This window comes from Spermophilus citellus (genome assembly GCF_964194105.1).
Source record: "Spermophilus citellus genome assembly, chromosome: 5".
In the NCBI taxonomy this organism is placed as follows: domain Eukaryota; kingdom Metazoa; phylum Chordata; class Mammalia; order Rodentia; family Sciuridae; genus Spermophilus; species Spermophilus citellus.
This window is the reverse complement of record NC_138186.1, coordinates 82957270-82981520: the sequence shown is the minus strand read 5'-3', so window position 1 is coordinate 82981520 and position 24251 is coordinate 82957270. Positions and strand designations below refer to the sequence as shown.

The 24251-nt window shown below is 35.1% G+C and overlaps 1 protein-coding gene across 3 annotated transcripts in view; it reads right to left on the bottom strand.

The window, feature by feature from the left end:
- LOC308649911 (regulating synaptic membrane exocytosis protein 1-like) overlaps positions 1-24251 on the bottom strand; it is a gene marked incomplete at its 3' end in the record, with an annotated part of 191887 nt that overhangs the window by 1788 nt on the left and 165848 nt on the right. For 2 of the 3 annotated variants that reach the window (XM_081295805.1, XM_081295807.1), the window contains one exon: positions 754-967. In XM_081295805.1, coding sequence (XP_081151931.1) covers positions 754-967 — 214 coding nt within the window. The remainder of the gene's footprint in view (positions 1-753; positions 968-24251) is intronic. The other variant, XM_081295806.1, reaches the window with a different exon arrangement.

The following is a 24251-nucleotide window of genomic DNA, read 5'->3' as shown; positions in this document are numbered from 1 at the left end:
ATAATTGTGAGCCCCTAGGATCCCAAAGAAAAAAATGCATATATTTAAAACAATGGCATAACAAAAGTAACTCTCATTAAGTCAAATAAAGAAACCATATTAGGTAAGAATACATACCATATAGCAAAGAAAATGAGAAGTGTAAATCTCAAAATTTTAAAAAGTTATATTTTGATACACTTCTTAATTACTCAAATAATTCCCATATGATAAACTTAACATTTTTTTATATTTAACATGATAGTAAATCTGAAATTACTATCACAGAGGCTAATCATTTTTTAATATGTTATCTTGGGTTACATGTAAGGACACACAATTTATTCTGCCTCATACCTCCATTCAATTTGAAAATTTAGGTTGCAGAAACCAAAAATGGTTAACATTTTGTTTTTTACAAGAAGAATCAGTCATAACAATTTACAAGGATTCTATAATTCATCAGGCTACTCAATCTTCATTTACTACATTATTCAAAAATAAATTTACCCTCACAGATAATCTCGTGTAGGTATGGAACAGGAATTTTCCATCAGCTATCTTTTTTATGATTCGAATTCTCAGCAGTGGAATTCGTGTATCACTAACACTACAAGGAACTTGGTGAAAACACAAACAAAATGTGCAAAGCCAATGCTATTGTGTAGATTTACATGTGGGTCAGTTGGTTCCTAACTTGCACGTGTTTTGATGCTTGGAGGTGACATGGTTTTGGTCCGCACCCACAGGCCTCTGTGTTCATGGGACACTCACGTTGTTCGACCGTAGAGATACGCGGCCTCCACAGCGCGCGCAGAACTTGGTGCGGCAATAGGAGCAAAGGTGACCACACCCATCAGCAAACTTTGTCTTATGGCAAATTCCACAAGTTGGCGCATCATCTTTGTGCTCGCCCTGGTAACGCCGCGCTTCTTCCCCTATTTTTTTTACTTGTTCCTTGTAGCTTTCAAACTGTTGATGCAATCTCCTAGGCAAAAGAGACAATGGGGGTAAACTAAGTAAATGATGAAGAGAGAAGAAGACAATTTTTCCAAAGCAAAATGAACATATAAATGTATTAGTACTAGTTCTAGTTTAATTTACTGTTATAACTTATGTAGCATCGATAAAAGCACTGTTTGTCCCAGCAGTGGAATTCATGTATCGAGTGCATGCCTCTGCTTCTTTAAGACAGGTACTTTCTAAAATAGTTTAACTGGGCATTCAACATTTTACAACTAAAGCTGAAGCCAAAACTAAACAAAATATGTTCTCTGATATTTTCTATTCTATGAAGTTTAATACTGAATATTTTTTTACAGTCAATTGATTCCATAACCCACTATTTGAACATGATGCATACTTTGAAAAACACTATTTTAAACTACATTGCTAGGTAATCTGTCTTCCACAAAATGTCTTCCTTTGCCTTCATTCCTGGAGAATACTTCCTATTTATTTGGCATCTGACTTGTAAATGATTTAGTGCAGTATAAAGAAATGTTGGCTTATACATGATATTTGAACTCTCCAGTTTTTCCATATCACATAAAAAGTTTTAAAACACAACTTGCAAATATAAAAAAAGTTTGAAACCACACCTTGCATATATTTAGTTCTTTTACATATCCCTATTTTTCTCCATCTCAATCAAGTTATATGTACGAGGGCTGCTACTAGTGATAATTTTTGATGGCAAGAAAACCAAAGTTATTGAGGCAACCCATTTTCCATAAGAATGGTTTCAATGAATATGATTCACATACTCCACCATCAGTTGAAGTCTCCCAATCTTAAATTACTATAAATAGAACTTTTTGCTGTTCTGAATAGAACACTATGCTATCTAGTAAATTTCCCAGTGAAAAGATGTCTTGGATTTGTAAATGAGAACTGAAGAGTTGTCCTAAGCCTAGCCAGTAGCCATTGGCTATTTTGCCAGGAGAAACTCCTGGGAAATAGCTGATTAGATTCATCTGTGTCTCTGAGCCTGTTTGCTGCATTTGAGTATTCCCTAGAACACAGGGTAGACAGATGCTATTGTTAATTCAAGCAGTTAGCTTGATGCTCTAAAACCAAAGAAACCTCTAGATGCAGTATCAGGTAAGTTAGGTCCAAACACTATAATGTTTAAGGTATTGGGATTTCATTATGCTTTCCTGTTAACATCAAACAGAACTTTAATGATTAATTTCTGCCTTGCCAGTTGACCCCTTTCTACTAAATTCTTAAAATTAAAGCAAACATGCATTCACCAGCACATAAGTTAATATCTGAAAACATTTTCAGTTTAAAAGTTAGCTAATTTCATTTAACAGAATAAAACATATGATATTTTCTTTAATGAATGCAAGAATATATGGCCAGTTTACTGAAGAATTATTTGATTCTTTAAACATTTATACTTTAAGTACTATTAATCTAGGATAAAGTTGGTAGAAAACAACAATGGACATCTACTATTTCAAAAATTACCATATGCAATAATACCAGAACTCTGACAAATATTTATTGTGAGACCCTCCCATTCCTGCAATCAAATCTATTTCAGTAAATACCAATGAGAAAGCAAGGCTAAGAAGAGTTTCCTTATGAACCTATTCTATAATGCAGAACATGATTTAGTATGGGAATTGGCAAACTTTTCAGTAAAAGGTCACACTGTAAATATTTTAGGCTTTGTGGGCCAGTTTCTTTTGCAACTACTCATCTTCACTGTTGCAGGAGGAAAGCAACCATAGATAATACAAAAATGAATGAATGTAGGTATGTTCCAATGAAAACTTGATTTACAAAAATAGTAGGCCAGATTTGGCCCATGGGTTAGTTTACAAATCCCTAATTTAGTATATGCTTTATGCTAAGATGTAATAGAAAACCAAAGCATCCTTGTATTTTTAAATTCAAGCATAAATGTAAAGAAGTTTTACAGATCTTATAGGGTCTAATCAAAAGAGCATCTACCTCAGGAAATCTATTTTTTTCCCTGTTTGTGAGGCTTTGGGGATCAAACCCACGACCTTGTGCACTCTAAGCATGCACTCACCCACTGAATTACACCTTAGCCATGTGTGCAAATCTTTTCATAAAATATATATGCAGGGCACTGACTACTGAGATAAAATCTTACTCTCCTGCAATCTCACAGCATTTAATTTAGTTACTCAAAGGATAATAAAAAAATTTTGTATACTTATTTATAAATTATTATTATTTCTATATATGATACCTCTCTTCTACCAAGAAGAAATTCCCAGTTTAGCAAATAGTTATGTAACCTCAGTACCTACATACTGAACAGAAAACTGTGTATTTATATATTTTTTCTTAGTATTTTTCATAAAAAAACAATTTACAAATAAATTCATGTGGAAGAAAAAATACACTTTAAAAAACCCTATTCCCAAAACATTAAAAATTATGGGTAAAAGTTTTTTAAATTAACTTTCAATGCATGTTTGAGCTGGAGAGAAGGTATGTAAAATCCTCAAAACACAAAGGTAAAATGAGAGCAGTAATGGAAGCAGTAATATTAGAAACATAACTTTGAAGTAGATATCTGCTCTAGGTACATGTACTGAGGCTCCATGACCAAGAACTTTAGTTTTAACTCTTGCACTTAGAATAAAATTAAAATTTTAGTCAAGTATCTAGCAAAAATAATTGAAATAAAGTATATGGGATTCAAACCATAGCAGGAAAATATACTGAATGAGGAAAAAATCAATCCAAAAGAAGATAAAAATTAAAATAAAGAAACAGAAAGCAAAATAATTATAAATTATGGAATGAGACAGTAGAAATGAGCTAACACAGCAGGAATCACATGTACAATGAACTAACACATCATTAAAAGACAAAAGTGATCATATATATATATATATATATATATATACATATATATATGTGTATATATATATATATATATATATATACATATATATATGTGTATATATATATATATATATATATACATATATATATGTGTATATATATATATATATATGCTTAAAACCTGTTGTTTTCCAATATATATCTTAAGCATTTCTTTTTTTTCCTATTTCATTTTTTATTTCTTCTTATTAGATATATATGTCAGTAGAGTACATTTTGACATACTATACATACAGGGAGTATAACTTACTCTAATTAGGATCCCATTCTTGTGTGGAACTTTGTGAGAAGTGACACTGGTCATGTATTCATATATGAATATACGAAAGTTACGTCCTGTTCATTCTGCTGTCTTTCCTTTCCCATCCTCTCTCACTTGACTTCATTCCCCTTTGTCTAATCCACTGAACTTCCATACCCCCCACCACTTATTGTGTCTTAGCATCTGCATATCAGAGAGAACATTTGGATTTTGGTTGTTTAGGATTGACTTATTTCATTTGGCATGATAGTCTCCAGTTCCATTCATTTATCAGCAAATGTCATAATTTCATTCTTTTTAATGGCTGAGTAACATTCAATTGTATGTGTATACACACACACACACACACACACACACACACATACATATACCACGTTTTCTTTATCTATTCATCTATTGAAAAGTGCCTGTGTTGGTTCCATATCTTAGCTATTGTACAGATAGACCATTAATCTCCAGGATAGTTAAAGAACTCAATAAATATTTATTCAACTTGCAGATTGAAGTGTTTTTGGAATTGTGAAAGTGTTAATTACCAGGCAATTTCAACTTTTGATCATAGCTAATTGATAATTTAAGCTGACTATGGAAAAACAAAAGCTATGCTGATAAACTCATGCCATGAAACTCTATAGATTCTTTAGTTCTACTCAATACTAAATAATACTTTTGTTCGTCTTCCAACTCCTCCTTAGCATTTATTCCCAAACTCTCTTCTAAAATTGACTTTAAGTTCTTTTTGAAACACCTAAAATATCATTTTGATGATTTGTGACCCCAGGGTCAGTTGCATAAACACTCTTGCATCTCAGAGTGCAGGGTCTTGGGGACCATGGCAGGAGGCAGCAGTCCTTCTCTAGTAGGCCATGGCAGGGGGGGTGGTAAGATGAGGCTTCTCCACTGAGGTATGAGGGTGAGGTCTCTAGCAAGAAAGTGAGGTCACTTTCTCCATGGTAGATCTTATAATAGTTAATAAGGTAGAAAGCCACCAGGAGCAATGCTCTTTTCCCTAAGAGGCCTAGGATGGCTCTTTGCCAAGTGCTCCACATTAAAGCTCATGAGACCATTCACATAGGCATCATTTCACTCTACCAGGACTCCGGTCCTTCTGGGTGCTGGCCTTTGGTGGCCTGTTCCCATCTGTACTCTCTTCACACAGTGTAGAAATTCCATCTGGGTTTCACCAACAGATCATATTTTTACTTACTGGGTTACCCATCGCAGCAGGAAGCAGAAAAAGAGGAAAAAAAGCCTGATATTTCTTAGCCTGGAACATTCTCACATTTTTGAATCACTTTCTTTACTATGAAGATAGGTTCCCTTACTTTGTACTGAAATTAAAAATCCAACTCAGGTCCCTGTCAACTTCTCCAAAGTCTTTTGTAGTGTGCTTTTTCATTTTTACCAACAGGACTGAACAAAGAAGGAAGAGAGAGGAGGAGGAAAGACTGGAAAGACTGAGAGACATTCTTTATGCTCATCTCCTCAAAATTACCTACTTCATCACCTGCAACGCTCTACTAAATTGCTCTCTTAAAAAGCAAGCTTATTGCCCTTTCCTCAATTTGTATTCCCCTTATAATGCTTGAAATATCATGGCTATTTCACACTGTCAAGATGCTGTCCTCATAACAAAATATACCACTGGAACCAAGGTACCAGTAGTAAAACCATAAACATTTATATTTTATACCTAATATTTCAATGCCTTAATCCATATCAAATCTGTGACAGTGTTCTAGTATGAATAATGAATGAAATATATGTATGTGACATATATATTTATTTATTATATGGTATTACCATAAATGTGGTACTGAAAATGTAAAATCTTCTTGTGAAATTTATTTATACATTTCAATTTTGGAATTAATATAGTCTTATTAATTAGTGAGGTTGGTAATATATTATCTACATTGAGAAAGAACAATAGCATAAAATATGGAAAATTATCAGAAAAAATGATATTGAAATAATATTTTCTCCCTGGATATAATTTTTCCCATTGTTTCACTACATAACAAGTACTGCATTATTTTAATAATTGTGTGCTCAACTCAAGCAATTCCAAGATTCCAGTTTTAAACAAGTCAGTTGGGTGATTTGTGGTGCTTACTTTGAAGGAAATAAAGAGTATATCTAAACATACACCAGCATTGCTCCTGGTGGCTCACTGTAAACATCTGAGAAGCTAAATATCCTGTGAGTGCAAAATAACTTTAACAGGCAATTATCAATGACATTCTTACAAATTATTAAGTACTTTGAATCCTAAATACAAAGGCACATAGTAAGATGTTGAATGACTATATCTGTAGTTAGCATAGCATCTCACTTGTTTCTCTTTTGTGTTTTTCATGAAGAGAATTCTACCTTTCCTTCTGAATGTCCCTTACAAATCTAGGCACATATAGCTGGATTTTCCCAGGGAGGAACAAATGAATGCTAGCATTTTGAAGTTTCAAAGGTCAAAGTGGCAGATCCTGATGGAAACTGAGATCCTCAAGCTGAAGAGAGGGGAAAAGACCAGGGTAGCTTGCATGTAGCATCTAAAATAAAGGATTGCTTCCAGATGTGTACACAATGGCAACTGGACATGAATACTGGAAGCAGTAAGAATGGACTAGAATGGACTATGCTTCCCTTTTCAACCTTTACACAGGACACATAGATGGACACATATCTTCAGTTCATCATACTGACAAATGGGCACCTTCAAGGGCCCATGAAGTTAGCAATATGAAGATTATAAAAAACAGGAGAAATCCTGATAATGTTGGATGAATTAAGAGGTTCCAAAAAAACATAGCAAGTGTCCAAGTGAGTACCCTCCTAATGACTGAAATTTAGTTTCTGTACTTTGACATCTTTAAGGTTTTGTTTTAAAAGTTTTAATATCTTGGTGTATTGCTGAACTTTAATTCATACTACACGCAACTCTAAAGCACAGTTTTTGACTTTGAGGAATGTACATTCTATTTAGGAATTGTTACATATAAATATAAGTTAGCAGTTTATAGAAACATATTCGAAGTGACAAGGAAATGGAGTAAGTCATACAGTGTGCAGTTAAAAGATTGTTTCTTGTACCCACAGCACAACTCTCTTTTTTAAAATGAAGCTGCCTCTTTGATTTCATCCTGTAATAGAGAGTATCAGCAAAATTTCCCCAAATTTCAATAGTGACTTTTTAAAAAAAATGATGGTTGGAAATAATGTTTTCTTGTATCAGAGTTAAACTGAAAAAAAATTTAAAACTTAGTCTTTTGGGAAAAAAGATTCAATAGCTGAATTTCATGCTATAAAATTTTTGGAAGAGAAATGAGAATAGATCTTGACTTGATTTCCAGGAACAAACCTCTCTATCGGGAAGCAGTAGAGTCATAAAGCCACATTCAAATGGCTAGAGCTAGTATCCCACCACCTCAATAGAAGCTCCCTGATATCTAATCACCAGGGGAGATTTGCCATTTCAGGAAAATGCTGCCAGAGTGCTTCTGCAGCTCCCCATCTATCTCAATTTCAGCTCAATCTCATGAAAGTACATCTGATTGAACCCTAAATCACATCAGGGATTCTAGCTGCAAGAGAGTCCATGAGTGTTAGGTTTCTGGCTTCTTCAAAAGACACCCTAGAAAAATTCTGAGTAGATGTGAGAGCCATTCTTCCCGTCAGCTACAGCCTTCTGATGCATGTCAAATTGATCAATTCTTCCCACTGTACCCCCAATGAGTGTTATGGTTTGAATGTGAGATGTCCCCCAAAAGCTCACATGTGAGATAATGCAAGAAGGTTCACAGGAGAAATGATTGGGTTGTGAGAGTTTGTGGTTGTGAATTGAACCCTTGATAGGGATTAATTGAGTGGCAACTGAAGTGGTAGGGTGTGGCTGGAGGAGGTGGGAATCGGGGTGTGGCTTTGGGGTATATATTTGTATCTGGCAAATGGAGATCTCTCTCATCTTCCTGATCACCATGTAAGCTGCTTACCTCTGTTACACTCTTCCACCATGTTGTTTCCTGTCTCATCTGGAGCCCACATGAATAGAGTCAGCTATCTATGTACTGAGACTGCTGAAACCATGAGCCCTCATATAAATTCTTCCTCCTCTACAGTTGTGTTGGTCAGGTCATTTAGTCACTGAAGCAAAAAGCTGACTAAAAAAATGAGAAATATCTGAGTCTAAGATTTCCCATTCATTACCCCTCCACCTTCCTTTCTCCATTAATCATCTTTATACACCATGCATACATGACTATGAGAAGCATTTTGGCTCTACCAGGAATTCTTTTTTTTTTTTTTAATAAACTCAGCCCCTTAAGAAAGTTGCACATATGCTCATCTACTTGTCCCTGTTCAGTCCATTTCATTTTGTAAGAAAACTGCAAGAACAGCAGCTCAATGTAAACTCCTGCTCAGATAAATATAAAATCTATCAAACACATGAAGAAACTCTTTTTGTAGTGACTGTCGTGTGGTACAGATACACCATAGTACAGATATACCATCTCATTATTCTTAGCTTGGATTATTTATCATTTTCCAACTAGACTTGCCAATGGACTCCTTCATTCTAGTTTATCTTTACACTTCCTGAATGTTGATCTTAACAAACTGAATCCACTATGGCAATCCATTGCTAACTCATCATCTCTAAGGTAGTCCATTTCCCCATTCTAGGGTCTAAGAGTTGCATTTACTGATCAATCTGCAGGTCTCATATGTTTTCTCATGTCTCTTACACCAAAATCATACTAAATCTTTTCATTAGTAATCGAACACAATAGAATCTTCCAAACACCAATTCATCAAACCTATACTGAGCTCTAACTGTAGAAAGAAAAGATACTTCTTGAGTCTCTGGGAGTACAAAGAAAATTGTATGAGAAGATCCTGAATTCAGTTTTTTTTTTATTATTTTAAACTTTCTGATAAACATCAGGAAATAAAGGTTTTTTTTTTTTTTGTACATGGGAATTATCTTTCTCACATTAGATAAATTTTTCTTTTCAAAGCTAATGGACTTTGATTATGAAAGTAGACTTGATTCACTTTATTTAACAAAATGTAATCTGGCCTATATTCACAATATTAAGGGAGTTTTAACATAGTTGTCTTTTGTTTAGAGGAAAAAATGTCTTGTTTAAAAACATGTTAATTGTGTTTTTGCAAGGTGTTCATACTGTACATATATTTTTATTTTAAATATAAGCTCTTTACAGGTGGTAGGCTCATAGCATCCTTCAAAGGGAACAGATTTCAATTGCAAATGTATGTAATTTAGTTTAAATCACTTTTAAAGCAGTGTGTTTTCAGCCTTGAACATCCTATGGCAGCTTAAACCCTTACCAAATATTAAGCTTTCACATATCAGTAATTGGCTAATATAAATTTACTTAGGTTAATTTTTACTTAACACCAACTGTAGGAATATTATATACTCTTCTTTGTATGAATATGTTTGACTGTCTTTTATAAAAAGCTTGAATTATTCCACCCTTTGTCTTTGCTGTCTGCTACAACCCTGTGAATCATTTCTGAAATTTAAGAAATATAGCTGTGTAAGTTTAAACCAAGGCCCCTTTCTTCTTTGTTAGGGCTTGGGGTTCATCACTTTGGCATTATTTAAACATTGTTCTCACAGTGAGACAAGATAAATGAGGGATTCCAAAGCTAGTGGTAAATGGGAATATTTAGAAAAATACAGACACAGGAAGAACTCTGAAGATCAGTGAGCACAATTCCCTCATTCTTTTAGTGAGAAAATTTAGGAACCTGATTTAAGTGATTCACACAAGCTTGGAAAAATAGTTTGTGATAATTAGGTTCAACTTTCCACTATACCATCCTATCTTCAGAATATTCATTTTCATTATAGCCAAAGGGATGGAAAGTTATTGCTTTGTGAGGGATTTCCTTGGTATTATAATGCACATTCTTTTTATTGTTTGAGCCCAGGGGCGCTTAACCACTGAGCTCCATCCTCAGACCTTTGTTATTTATTTATTTATTTTTTTGAGGCAGTGTCTCCCTAAGTTGCTTAGGGCCTCCCTAAATTGCTGAGGTTGGCTTTGAATTTGTGATCCTCTTGCCTCTGCCTCCTGAGCTGCTGGGATTACAGGCATGTACCACTGTGCCAGGTTTACAATGCACATCCTTAGACAAACCTATGGAGGAGTTTGTGATCCAATAGGTTAGGGATAAATTCAAGGAATCTGCTGTTTTAGCAGTCAATCCAGGTGTTTTGGGATAAGATTATACAGGGACTCCATGCTGTAGTGCTATAGAGTAGTAGAGAGTCCATACAAATAAGAATAAACACAAAAATAAAGGCATTTTTCATATATCTTTCATCTTACTACATAAAAATAATCACATTTTCAGCACAAATGGAAACTCTGGACACTGCCTTTATTAAAAAAATGTTAAAAATTTTAAAATATTATTATGTATATTTTAAATTGATAGCCATCAGTTTTACAATTACAATTTTATGAATCAAATCAGATATATGCATATTGCTAAGTTTCAAAAATTGGCAGTGTCTTGTAAATATCTTATACACAAATGGTTTCAAAGTCTTATTATAAACCTTTTAGTAATTTAGAAGTTTATCACAGATGTTATTGAATAAGTTTATCTTTATTTACTTATTTGTTTATTCTGATGCCTGGGATCCAACCCAGAACCTTGTTCACATTAGGCAAGTGCCTTACCACTACGTTACACTCACAGTCGAAGTAATTTTTTAAAATTACTATGGTTCAAAATATTATTTTTCTGTTTGTACCTAAAAATTTAATCTTTAGTTTAAACTAAGTATACTTTTTATTTATTACAAATGTCCAGCAGATGGCACTAGTGGTTTTTATTTTTACATTTAATTTTTTCATAGTTATTTAAATTATTTTTCTTTAAAACATCTAATGTGTTAAAGAAAATTAGTACAATCAGCAGGAGGTGTAATTTATTAGAAAAAATGTGTTTTTAGAGGTGACTGAAAAAGAACATACAGAGACATAAAATTTTGCTATAAAATGTTGCAATTTCTGCTCTTTTTTCAAAGACTCTTACTCCACTTAAAGTCCATGTCTCTCTCTCTCTCTCTCTCTCTCTCTATATATATATATATATATATATATATATATCTTATAAACACACATTAAGAGTTTTATTGCATATGTTTCTATTGTTTTTTTTTCCCTGTCGTCCATTTAGCACTGTTAAAAATGTAGTTCATCCAATCAGCATCCCACAGTGTTCTGAAAACAGTGAGAGATGACACTTAGGAAAAATAAGAGCATAAATGATGATTAGCTATTAGTGTTTTATAGCCTGTTACTTCAGTCAAGCATTTATTTTTAATTCCACTTTCAATTTACCATAGGAGGCCACTCCTGAGTAAGCATTAAAGAAGACATCTCAGGACACAGAGACTCACCAGCGTACATTGAAATTTTTGCTCCATTCCATCTCAAAGAAACACTTCCACTATTCCCCTGAATGTGCTGAGTATCCTCCTAAGCAAAAGCTTAGCTTGTAAGGTCTAAGAAATGCTGTTTCTGAATAAGGGAACAATATTACTGTTTTCTAATGTTGGAGATACATCCTTGTTCTAACACTAAAACCAGGCACGAGGAGGCCATTTAAATATTTAAACAAACAGTCTTTCTCATTTGCACTGCAATTCAAGAAAAGAAATCAAGTAAAATGATGAGAAACTATGAAGCAGAATATTAATTAGGAAAAAAAATTTAAAAAGAAATGAAGTTAATTTTTAAGAAATTAATTTTAATAGAATGTCAGAGTTATCAACATGATAGATATGTAATTAATCAATATTAAATGGATCTAATTCCATCCCATTCCATATGAATTTTTGGAGCATGTCTAACTTAATCATACTAATATGCCTAATACACAGAGGGTAAATCGGCAAATTGCATGTACTGGCAATGGTGTCCACACATATGATCATATAATCAAGCCAAAGTGGTTTCTGGGTATTTGTTTTGTTTTTTGAGACAGAATCTCACTACATTCCCCAGGCCTTGAACTTGAGATCCCCCTGCCTCAGCCTCCCCTCCTAAATCACTGAGATTACAGGTATGTGCCACCACACCATGCAAGTTAAAGTGTTAACTAACCAATTCATGCCTGCACTTTCTCCGAGGCACAACATGCTGTAAATCTTGCCCTTGCTATATTTTTGACTGTTTTTACCAGGGATGTTATTTTATATTACTATGGGGAAGGAAAAAATAATAAACCAACTCTACAACTGGACACTTTTTGGAAGGAATTATGCCTGTTTAGGCATAAGTCTGAGGCTGGCCTACTCAGGATTAAATTTAACTTTCTTAGCCTCAATGCCATGGAGAAATTATTTAAATTCTGTTTCTTGGTTTTCTCATTAATGTACTTTTCATAATAATAGCAAGTCAACAGGCTTATTGGGAAGGTTAATTGAGATAATCAATGTAAAGTGCTTAGCACAGTGTCTAGTACATGGTAAAAGCTCAATAAATATTAGATATTATTATACACAGACATAGATAATACATGAGGGAAGAAAGTACTTTGCTTTTAAGTTTCTGAGTACACTTAGCTGATAATTTTGGGAAACAGTGATGACTGGCAGGATTTCTTGGCATATGGGTATAATTATGAATGACTTAGATAATCGATCAATAGACAACTGGTAAGGGGCAAAAAAGGTCATCCTATAAGATCAAAGTTAGGCTGAAAGACAAACCCACCAGTAGAACTTATTTTGTGGAAATTCAGGAGATACAATCAGAGGGGGGAAGATATACAACTTCTTTTTCTTTTTTAATTTTCTCAGCATTTTTACAACCATTGCAAACTCATAACAAACAGGAAAAAAAGGAAGGAGAGCCTAAAATCTAGTATTTAACATTAGGCTATTTTGAACTGAGAAATGTAAAGTGCCTAAATCACAATTATTCCCAATGCTCTGAAATAGTGGGTGAATGAATGATATATAGGGAACTTCTAACATGTCCAAGACTTCTTCTCCCTCTCCCTTGATTTTTCTTCAGTGATTCATAAATTTACACATACTGAAAGTATTCTTCATATTAGTGAATTAAGCAAGTTTTGTCAGTTGTTCTTCTTTTCCATGATAAACTATTATGCGAGATATAATGGCTAAGAGAAAACATTCAATATTATTTAGATAAAGAATTACTACCTTCTATTTTTACTATCTGATCAGAAAAATTCCTTTAAAATACCAATGATCCCATAAGCTCTTTAAGTTACTTTGTTTCTCAAAAGTCACAGAGCCATAATGGGGGAAAGGAAAAGTGCAGTGTCTCCTAACTTAAGGACATCTACTGACTGTCTCACTGGACAAATTCCGTGGGTCAAGTTCATGCTTCCCATTCCAGTTACCAGGTTCTCTATCTGGCCACCTGGAACATTGTTGACTTGTCTGGTCAGAGGTTCTACATCACCCACTTATCTCTAGTGAGGGAATAATGCAGACATGTCAACCCTACTCTGGATACAGAAAGTAAGTGTATTACCCTCATTTTGCCCCAGCAAATGAGTGCATGAATGTATCTCTTTGCTTCTAGATTTAATCCATCTGTGTGCCAATACTTAAGAAGATGGTAGAGCCCAGGGTTTCTGGGGCCAAATTTTCTGGTTCAAAAGTTCCTGAATATGGGCTGGGGTTCTAACTCAGTGGTGGAGCACTTGACTCACACATGTGAGGCCCTGGGTTTGATCCTCAGCACCACATAAAAATAAATAAATAAAATAAAGTTATTGTATCCACTTAAAACTAAAACTAAAAACAAAACAAAAACAATAACGAAACAACAACTTCCCAAACTCTTCTGCTCGTTAGCCTTCCAACTTACTAAGTAATTTATGGCATAAAGACCTTACTTGTTCATTTGTAAAGTGAGCTTATAATGCCTTCCTTTACTTGGGGCTGTTGTGAGGATTAAAAGAGCTAATATACACAAAAAACACAGGAACATATTAGACAATTATCAAGCACTCTGTAAAATATTACCTATTTTATAATTTTTTGGAGGGAATAACAAAATCAGATAGAACATCTATTTTTGTTCTGTGATAGTAACATTTTTAATGGATTAAGATATATAAATAGGATCTGGAACAATGAAATAAAGTATCTAGATTGAGTTCAGATTTTTAAAAGCAGCACCATCAAATATCCTACTTTTGAAGTCTAAATTGAATATCTGAGGAGTAAGAAATCTGTCCTAAAAAAGACTTCCTCTTTCATTTTTAAATGGAGAAAAATACAAGCTTCCTGGATTTTACTCGCACCATCTACTGAATTAGTCAGCCATCATTAGGTACAGCATTTTCTAAGACATTGTGGAGTGCATTTCAAGACTAGTGACAAGATGTAATTTCCTTCCCATTGTATTTGCTAATGGTGACATCTGTTTTCATCCTTTAATTAAAATACATTGTTAATATGCATATAAGACTTAACTATCATCTAAATAATATAAGGAGCATTGTAAACAACTTAAGTTCTTTTATACCTATGAAAGGGAGATCATAAAGTAAATAATTCAAATGTTACTGTGAATGTGAAAGCTAAAATTCCGGAGACTATCAGAATAATTTTAATTTATACAAATGTATATGTAATCTGATCTGTCCCAGGTGACACAGAACCCCTACCACTCTTTAATCAACTCCAGACAATCTCTTCTACTGCCACCAGCCATGCCTGAGAATAATCAGTCTATTTTTAAATATTACCATTTTATGTTATATTTAGATACTAAAAATATGTCATAATCAGCTTTCGCTAATCACCGTGCACAACCAATCTAGGAATAGTCCATTTTACCTCTCACAACATTGATTATCTATAAAATCTTTGAATAATATCAGGATACTTTCAACTGGAACTGCATTTAATTTGATAGACTATGTCAGAATCCTGAAGAGAAAACTTTTCAGGTTTTATCACTGTAATGATCCAATTAAACTAAGAATGATTTGATTCTAATTCAACAACCTAATCAATTTTGCAGCAAATAGTCAAAAAGAAAACACTTTGCTATACTTTATTTATGAACAATGCCCTATTTCATATATGTTTTGTTATTTTGCTTGAGTATTTGATTAACCCTCTCTGATAAATCATGTTAACCTTAAAACTTGGGTCCTAGCTTCTCTTCCCAACCCAATAACTCCTACATCAAGTCCCACAGAATAGGCAATCAGTAAATATTCAATATTTAATTGAATCAGAAATGATTTTGTGGAGTGGGCCAGAAGAGACACCTTTTCAATGCTAAGGAGAGATATACTCCTACAAATCACTTAAATTTTGTTTAAATTTACCCCTCTTAACTTTAAATGTATCAGCATATTAAAAATATTGTAGCTATACAGAGTGAAATTCATATCTTAATATCATCTGAGAACTTTGAGTGCCAAGCAATGTTATTGCTACTATTGATTTTCTTTCTTTTTAAAGTGTAAGTGGGGTAGTTAGGGAAGGCTTCACTGAAATGTTGAAATTTGAGCAAAGACCTGAAGGGGTGGAGGGAGCTAGTCACTCAGAGCCTGACTATGCAGAGGAAAGAGTAAGAATGAAGGACCCGAGGTGGGAGCCTACCTGGCAAGATTGAGACAAAGCTAGTAGGACAAGGTAGCTAGAGAGGACTAGGCAAGGGCAAGGGAAGGAGAGGGAGGCAGAGTGTGCAAGTCTTATATGTCCTCAGAGAATTTGGCTTTGACACTGGGTGAATGGGAAGCTGCTGGGGGAGTTTGAGTGGAGGGATCAGATGCCTTGATTTGGATTTTCACAGGATTCTAGGGGCTCCTGTGTTTGCAATAGGAGAGGGCACGGACAGCAGCACAGACGGTAGTCAGGAGGCCTCTGATAATCCAGGTTAGAGCTGGTGGAAGTGTAATCAGATCTCTGATGGTGGAGGTGCGGTAAAAGTGTTCAGTTACTTCTTTATCCCCTTATCATACTTTAAATTATCCCAAAGTCTGTGCAGGTAGACATCGTTTTCTGTTCATGACTGCGACATGTTTTTAAACTCATTTTCAGGGCGCATTTTCCACTTCCTGCTCTGCCTCTTCTCACCATCAAAGACAATTATCACCAAATCACACCAACTGAAGAACTCAGCTTTCTCAGGCAGAGTGACACCAAAGAAAATTGTCTCATGATCAGAAGAGGATGCAGGAGTATGATGATATATTATATCAAAGCTTAAAATACCCAAATCTCTTTGATACTCCATTGGCATAATGGATGAGCACCCACCTGGCATCTTGCCCAACATCTAAAACCTGACTCTTACTGTAGCATGAAGGTAGCTCTGGATTTATACACTGAAATCACTTTAAAATCTTCAGCAATCTCATTTATTTTATGTGTTCTTTTAATATTGTGCGGGCAATCTCAATAGTGATCCCATGTATAGGAATCTTTTATTAATAGTGTTCTTTCATAATTCTTCTTGTTTCAATGCTAAGCCTTTGTGGTCATAATCTTTGAGTCCATGACCCATTGAATATAGAGATGAGATATGGCTATTAAAATGCAGGTTCTTTGAGGAAATAAAAGTATCTCTAATTATTACATTTAAAAAATTATTTTTCTATATGTTTTGTCATAATTTATGTCTCCCTTTAAGTATTTACACAATTGAAACTGTGATATTTTGATTAAGTTAACGTCCTCAAAAATATTAAATGCTCTAGTAGGGCGTGTGTGTGTGTGTGTGTGTGTGTATACATGTGTATGCACACATGCGCGCACTCGCATGAACTTGGCTAGATGATCCAGGATATTGCAAGGCCTCAAGGTCTTCATTTTAATATGAGTTCTCATTATGTAGTGCTATAAATATAGATATGGAGGGGAGGAGTGGGAAATTGGTTCAGACACTGAGGAAATGCTTCTTGGAGGGCACTGTTTTGTTTGTTTACCTGTTTGTTTTGCTTTTGTTTCTCCCAAGTTTGGGAGAAATCTTTCATCTAAAGTAGTAAACATGGCGGGCCTGCCTTAGCTACCTCTACTGCACAGGTGCTAGTGTATCTGAACCAATGCTTTTGGCCTAGCCTCAGAGCTCAGGTCTCTCAAGGTGGCATCAGAGAAACAACAGGGCTTCTGCACAGGGAGTTCTGGGCATCACTGCTGCAGCCACTACCTAGAGACTGGCATCCTTACCAACTTAACAAGAAAAGTTTTCACAGTATGATGGTGACTTTTAAGGGAGATGATGACTGCAGTACTAGGGAATGGGACTGAGAAGATAAGAGAAGTTAAGAAAGCTCCATGTAACCACAGGCAGAGTGAGGTAACATTTCATATTAATTACTCACATCTAAAACCTGGTGTGTACAGTATGTCTCCTGCCTAAAAATAATTTAAACAGTCTGGCAAGGAGCACCACTGATTTGTCACTGTGGGCATCCTGCTGCTTTACCTTTCTATAGTATCTGTGTGAAAAGACATTTTAAAGGCTACTTTAACCACATCATCCAAGCATCACCAAGTGATCAGGCCATAGGCTTTCTTTAGAAATATCCTCAGCTTCAAGGATATATGGATTATTACAGTGTGTTCTCTCTCTCTCTCTCTCTCTCTCTCTCTCTCTCTCTCTTAACAAGTTGCTTTCAAACCCCAGAGGTTTCTGTTGCTTGCCTGAGCTTTGAATACCATAGCAATAAATCAAGGGCAACAGCATGAAGTAAGATGAAGTTGTACAGCTGGGTGTCGTGGCACACACCTGTAATCCCAGCGACTCAGGAGCTGAGGCAGGAGGATCATAAAGTTCAAAGCCAGCCTCAGCAACTTAGCAAGACAGTGTCTTAAAATAATAAAAGGGCTGGAGATATGGCTCAGTGGTTAAGCACCACTTGGTTCAATTCCCAGTACCCAAAGAAACAAACAACAAAACCCCATGAGGTTGTGTATGCAAATTCTGTATAACTTTATTATCATCTAAGTTATCTTCTCCCTTCAATCCTGAGGTAATAGAGGCTCAGAAAAGTGTTTCACCCATCATCTATGCTTACCATCCCCAGTGTAAAGACATTACAACCAGATAAAACCAGCAGTTGAACAAAGTCTTGGCCAGCAACTTTCTGAGTGATCATGAACCAATTATTCAATCTGAATTTATCTGTAAATTGAGATTACAACTGTTACCTCTTAGTATTATATATTATAGAGAATATTTGTGCAAAATCTGAAAGAGACTTGCATCTCAGTGTATCTATAGTTCTCTCTCACCAGTTTAACCTTTCAGGGGAGCCTGGTTTGCTCCCTATTCCATTATCCTACAGAAAAGAGTAGGCAAGTATAATGGCAAAACCACTTAAGTAAGAATACCTGTGTTTATGTCATGGTTTTGCCCCTCACATTCTGGGAAGAGAATAGATCCTTGGAACCTCAGAGCTAGGCTTCTTTATAAGAGTGATAAAGTTTGACCACCTAGAGTCATCGCTCATTCCACAAATAGTTGAATTCAACAAATAGTGTCAGAGTCTCTACTACATGCCAGGTGCTGTGTGAGGCATTGTTGATATAAACAGGAACAGGAAACTTGGATCAATAAGATTGTAATGTTAAAACAGATCTTACAAAAAAAAAAAAAACATGATAGAGAAATATCAGATAGCTCTAGGGCTGTGAAGACAAACAAACAACAACAACAACAACAACAACAACAAAAAGCAAAAGGGAAGAGAATCACAGGTAGGGGCAGGGCATGACCATATGGACAGGATGGTAAGGAAGCTCCAGTGGAATCCCCAAGGACAGGGAGAAGTATGCCTTTGCCTGTCTGGGGAAGAGGATTTTTGGCAGAAGGTGGGGTGAATGCAAAAGCTGGGCAGAAAAGAGCATGGGTCAGGGAAGACAGGGCAGAATCAGGAAGGGAAGGGAGACAAATGATGTCAGTAAGGCCTTGAGAACCAGGGAGGGACTTTCAATCTTCCTTTAAGTGAGATGGGAGCTCACTACAGGATTTGAATGATGAACTGATTATGACAAGGCTGAGAACAAAATAATCCCTCTGTATGTCCTCTGGAGAACAGACAATTGGCAAAGTGGTCCTGGAGAGAATCAGGCTGAGGGTTCTGAAAGAATGCACCTGCTAAGGGTGGTAAAGTCAAACTGAGAACTTCTATGGCCATCACACCAATACAAAGTATTATTTTAACAAGTTTCTGGAACATACTTCATCTATAACCACTCATTACCTCTGGAACATTATGCAAGCTATTCTACCTCCTCAATCCCTGAATGTTACAGTCTTAATGTCTACCCTTCCCAAAGTGTTTATGTGTAAGCCCTACCCAACACTGGAATGTTATTTCAGGGAAAGGCCTTTAGGTGGTAACTGGGTTTAGATAAGGTCACACACAGGCCCCTGCCCCATGGGTTGTATGTTCATATAACACATGGAAGACAGACCAGAATTTTCTGTTTCCACTGAAGGAGGGCACACTGAGGAGGTGGCCATCTGCAAACTGAGATGACAACTGTCATCAGAGAACTCAATTATGGGTTCCTTGATCTTGGCCTTTCTAGTCTCAAAACTGAGAAAGAGATTCCTATGGTTTAAGCCTATGGTTGAGCTGGTGAACACTGAATTTCCTCATCTGTAAAATGGGGATAATAATAGATAATAATATTGTTTACTTCATAGTATTGTTGTGAGATTGAAATAAAATAAGCTAATTAAAAGCCTAGTGTCACATATTAGAGTGCTTAATAAGGAGCAGCAATAAGCAATATAATTAAATTTTGTTTTCAAGTCATAGGAATTAATATAAGGATAAATTTCCAAAAATAATAATTTTCGTAACCCTTAGAGCTTGACAGTGAATAAATATTGCCAGAAATATGGGTCACATATAATTACACACAAACAGGTTACATGCTCACAAGGAACTCAGACAAGCGATTATAAAAATTTATCTTTGGTGACATCACAACATTAGAGAGTAAGAAAATTAATTCTAGTTTTATCAATCATTGTTTATTATTGTTCTCAGAGAAAGGTTTTATCTCTTTTTTTTCCAATTAACATGGATATTTTAAAAGTTTCATCTGAAACAGATAGCTTTCATGGTAGAATTCTGTAACAATCTGCAACAATTAAAAATGAGTAAAATTTTAAAAAGCTCATTCAGTGCTCTCAGGCAGATATGGAGTAATAATTTCTCTGCATTTTGAGATATTTAGACACATGAAGAAAAAATTCTCAGACAAGTGATAAGCATTATAGATGTGGGGCTTATGACTATCCTGTATTTATTCTTCCATTCTTAATTTAAGCAAAATAATAATTGTTTAACCTCATCAACAATGGGATACAAGGATCAAATTCCTTTACATTCAGAGTCCATGAGCAATGAAAAATGAAATTCGCCATAACCAGAACACGACAGAATGTGATATCTCCTGTTCCAAAGGATATTATGGGTTTTTTTCTTAAGATTATTTCTGAATGGATGGATTTTGCCTTTTGAGGGAGTCTGCCTGCTCCTAGCCCATTTTCTTGTTTGGAAATACTTAGCTAAGGAGTAACTATAATTACACAGTTTTCATTAATTTTCAGACCTCATATTTAAGATATCTGTGATAGACACAGATTATGTTAACTAGAACCAGAAATCAACTTATACCCTTGGAAAGTGCTACTGTTGACAGTTGTAGTTACCCAAACTGCAGAAATAGTACATGCATACTGAGCTTCTCTCATCCTATTGTAACATTTCCAAGATGTTAGCCTATACATAGATGCAGTATTTTGATTTTTTAACAAGTTAAATTTAATTTTCAACATTTTTGGTTTTATCAAACAAGTAAACAAACAATAACTATTGAATATCAATTATGTAACACAATACATATCCACTATGTGAATGGATATTACTTTGTAGGTATTTGGTTTCACAAACCTCTTTAGCATGCCTGGTTTGCTTCCCTGCTACTCTCAAGATAGAGTAGTCCAAAGAAGGTGCCACAATTGTTTACCAGTTAAATATGGGACTTGGGAGTTCTGAAGTATTTTTATATCATGGACCCTTTGGCAGTCCATGGATTTCTTCTCTAATTAATGTTTTCAATATATATCATGAAATATATAGAACTAGAAAAAAAACATTCGTGTTGAAAATGTTATTGAAATACCAAATAAAAACATTTATGATGTAGTAATATTTATGGTTATTTTAAGTTCTTGGAGTTATAAAGGAGAATGCTTGGTTAAAAATCAGTGGTATATAATACCACAATTTTTATTTTATGAGTCAAAGCAACTGCCTGAATACAGTGATATTCACAGACTCACAGAGTTAATGTATGAGGAGACCTTAGTCCAGAAAAGTCAGTTTCAGTTTCTGCCAGACAAAGGCAGAGCTGAACAAACCCAGGCTACTCACTTCACTCACCAGTAGAATACTGGGCTCTGATTGATCAGGATGCCCACTCCTTTTGGACAGTCACTTGTTCTGGGCACTAGAGTTAATATGCTTCATGTCATGAAATTAAATATGGCAATTTTTTTAAGAGTGAGAAGCAAGTCAGATGATCAGTACTAAATTTCATGTGAAAGAAAAATGGAGGAGAAGTAAGCCCAATATATCGAGATCAAAATCTCTCATTTGGCACAAGAAGTATTTTTATTTCTACTAAGCTTTTGGCTTGCATTTTGAATTCATCTCAGGAGAAAATTCATGTTGCATTCAGTGTTCTTCCTTTTTATTCTGCTAGGCAATGAATCTCAGTTTTAACCTTCAAGTATTTGTTCTGATTTCATTGAGATAAGTGTTAGCTCTGGCAAGGATATGATTTGCATTTTATTTGTATGAAGAACCAATACTGATTCGCACAACAAGAGACATTTAGAGTGACAAGAGCTAGGACACAAAGGATAGAATTTCTAGTTTAAATTTTGCAGGTGCTAAAAAACAAAAACAAAACAAACAAAAAAATGGAATGGATGACGGAAAAACAAATACTGAGAAGGGGAGGGGAGGGGAGGGGAGGGGAGGGGGGACAGTGGAGAATGGGATAGACAGCAGAATACATCAGTCACTAGAAAGGCAATTTGTAAATCAATGGAAATGTAACTGATGTGACACAGCAATCTGTATACGGGGTAAAAAATGGGAGTTCATAACCCACTTGAATCAATCTGTGAAATATGGTATATTAAGAACTATGTAATGTTTGGAACAACCAACAATAAAATAATTTAAAAAAAAAAAACAAATACTGCTTAAGAAAGGAACCCAGGTTTAAAGAGACACTGCTGAGTATTTCAAGTCATTTCTTCGCAGATAGAGCTCTTAAAAACCCCTTGCGAGCTCCCCAGAGGTATTTCTCTATTGATTTCGCCCTCCCAAAGTTTGCAAAACAATAAACACGATTTTATGTTTCCTGAAGGATCAGGGAATATAAAAAATATGTGTTTGGCTTATATTCTGGTCAGCATGAGCGTTCTGTCTATATTGCACTGATATATTCCAAAAACAGCTAAAACAGTAAGTATTTGAGGTGCCCTTCAACAGATGAATGGATATTAAAAAATGTGGCATACATACACAATGGAATATTACTCAACCATAAAGAAGAATGAAATTATGGCATTTGCCAGTAAATGGATCAAACTCAGGATTATCATGCTACATGAAATAATCCAGTCCCCCCAAACAAAAAGCCGAATGTTGTGATATGTAGATACTAACAAACAATAAGGGCGGGAGGGAGTGAAGTAGAAGTGCAATGGATAGAAAAAGGAGAATGAGGAAAGGGAGGGAGATGAAAATAGGAAAGACAGTGGAATGATTCAGACATAACTTTTCCATGTTCATATATGAATACACCACCAGTGAAACTCCATATCATGTAAAACCACAAGAATGGGATCCTAATTAGTATAAGTTATACTCCATGTATGTATAATAATAACAAATATACTCTATTGTCACATACATCTAGAAATAACAAATAAAAATTTTTAAGAATATAAATATTTGCTAAATGAATGTTAGTGAACTTCTTAATCTGGAAAAAAAGTTAGCCTAAGAAATTTTCAGTAATTCACCTTCCAGTGGAATCAACCAAGAATTATACTACTTCAGAGAGATGTTGACACTGATTTTCACGTTGCTGGGCTGGGAGCACCTTGAGGGCAGGAACCTATTTTATTCATCTTTGTTAGCCCCTTCCTGCTTTGCTTTGTGACTTCCAACTGAGAGTGCTTCTTTCGTGTTATTGTCATTTTTTTTATTGTTGGTCGTTCAAAACATTACATAGTTCTTAATATATCCCGCTTCTTTAGTGTTGAAGCGATAATGGATGAAAACTGTTCTGCCATCATACATCTCTCTTCTTTCTGATAGTTGCCTGCATTATTCTCATCACTTAGAAGCCCTGTGCCTTATCACTACCTAGCCAAATTCAAACCACCCTTCAAGGGTCCATTCAGAGCCTACCTCCTTCCTAAGATCTTCACTGATCCCACTCTCTCTGAATGACTATAGAATTTCACTCTATCCATTATTCATCCTGATGTTTTATGTATTTATTCCTTGTTTGCAAAATTTCTTTTTTCTCCTTGGAGCCATATCATAGATTCCCTTTATATCCTTCACAATTATATTAAAAAATACTCTGTAAATAGTCAATGCTCAATGAATATTAAAATGTGTGCATAACTTTACAGAGTTATTCTCAGAGATACTTAATGTTGAGAGGGATGTTAGGTGATCTATTTTTGTTTTTCTGGATGCTTGATTCCCGTCAAAACATCCTAACCAAAGTTCTTCCTGGCTGTGTCCATACCTTCCAGAGAGATAAAGGAAGACTGTGTGAGGCATATAATTCCATATGTACAATAATTAATGTGGGTGTTTTTAAATATTGAGCCTAATATTCCTATACTCTCCATCTCATAAATGGCTTGACCCTTCTGACTCACTCAGAATAAACCAAATCCTTTTTCCATACATCATTCACCCAAATACTTGAAAACTGCGGTCTGTTCTATTTGCTTCAAGTCTTCTTTTCCTCAGGCTAAGTCATTTACCATTTGGCATGATTTTATATCCT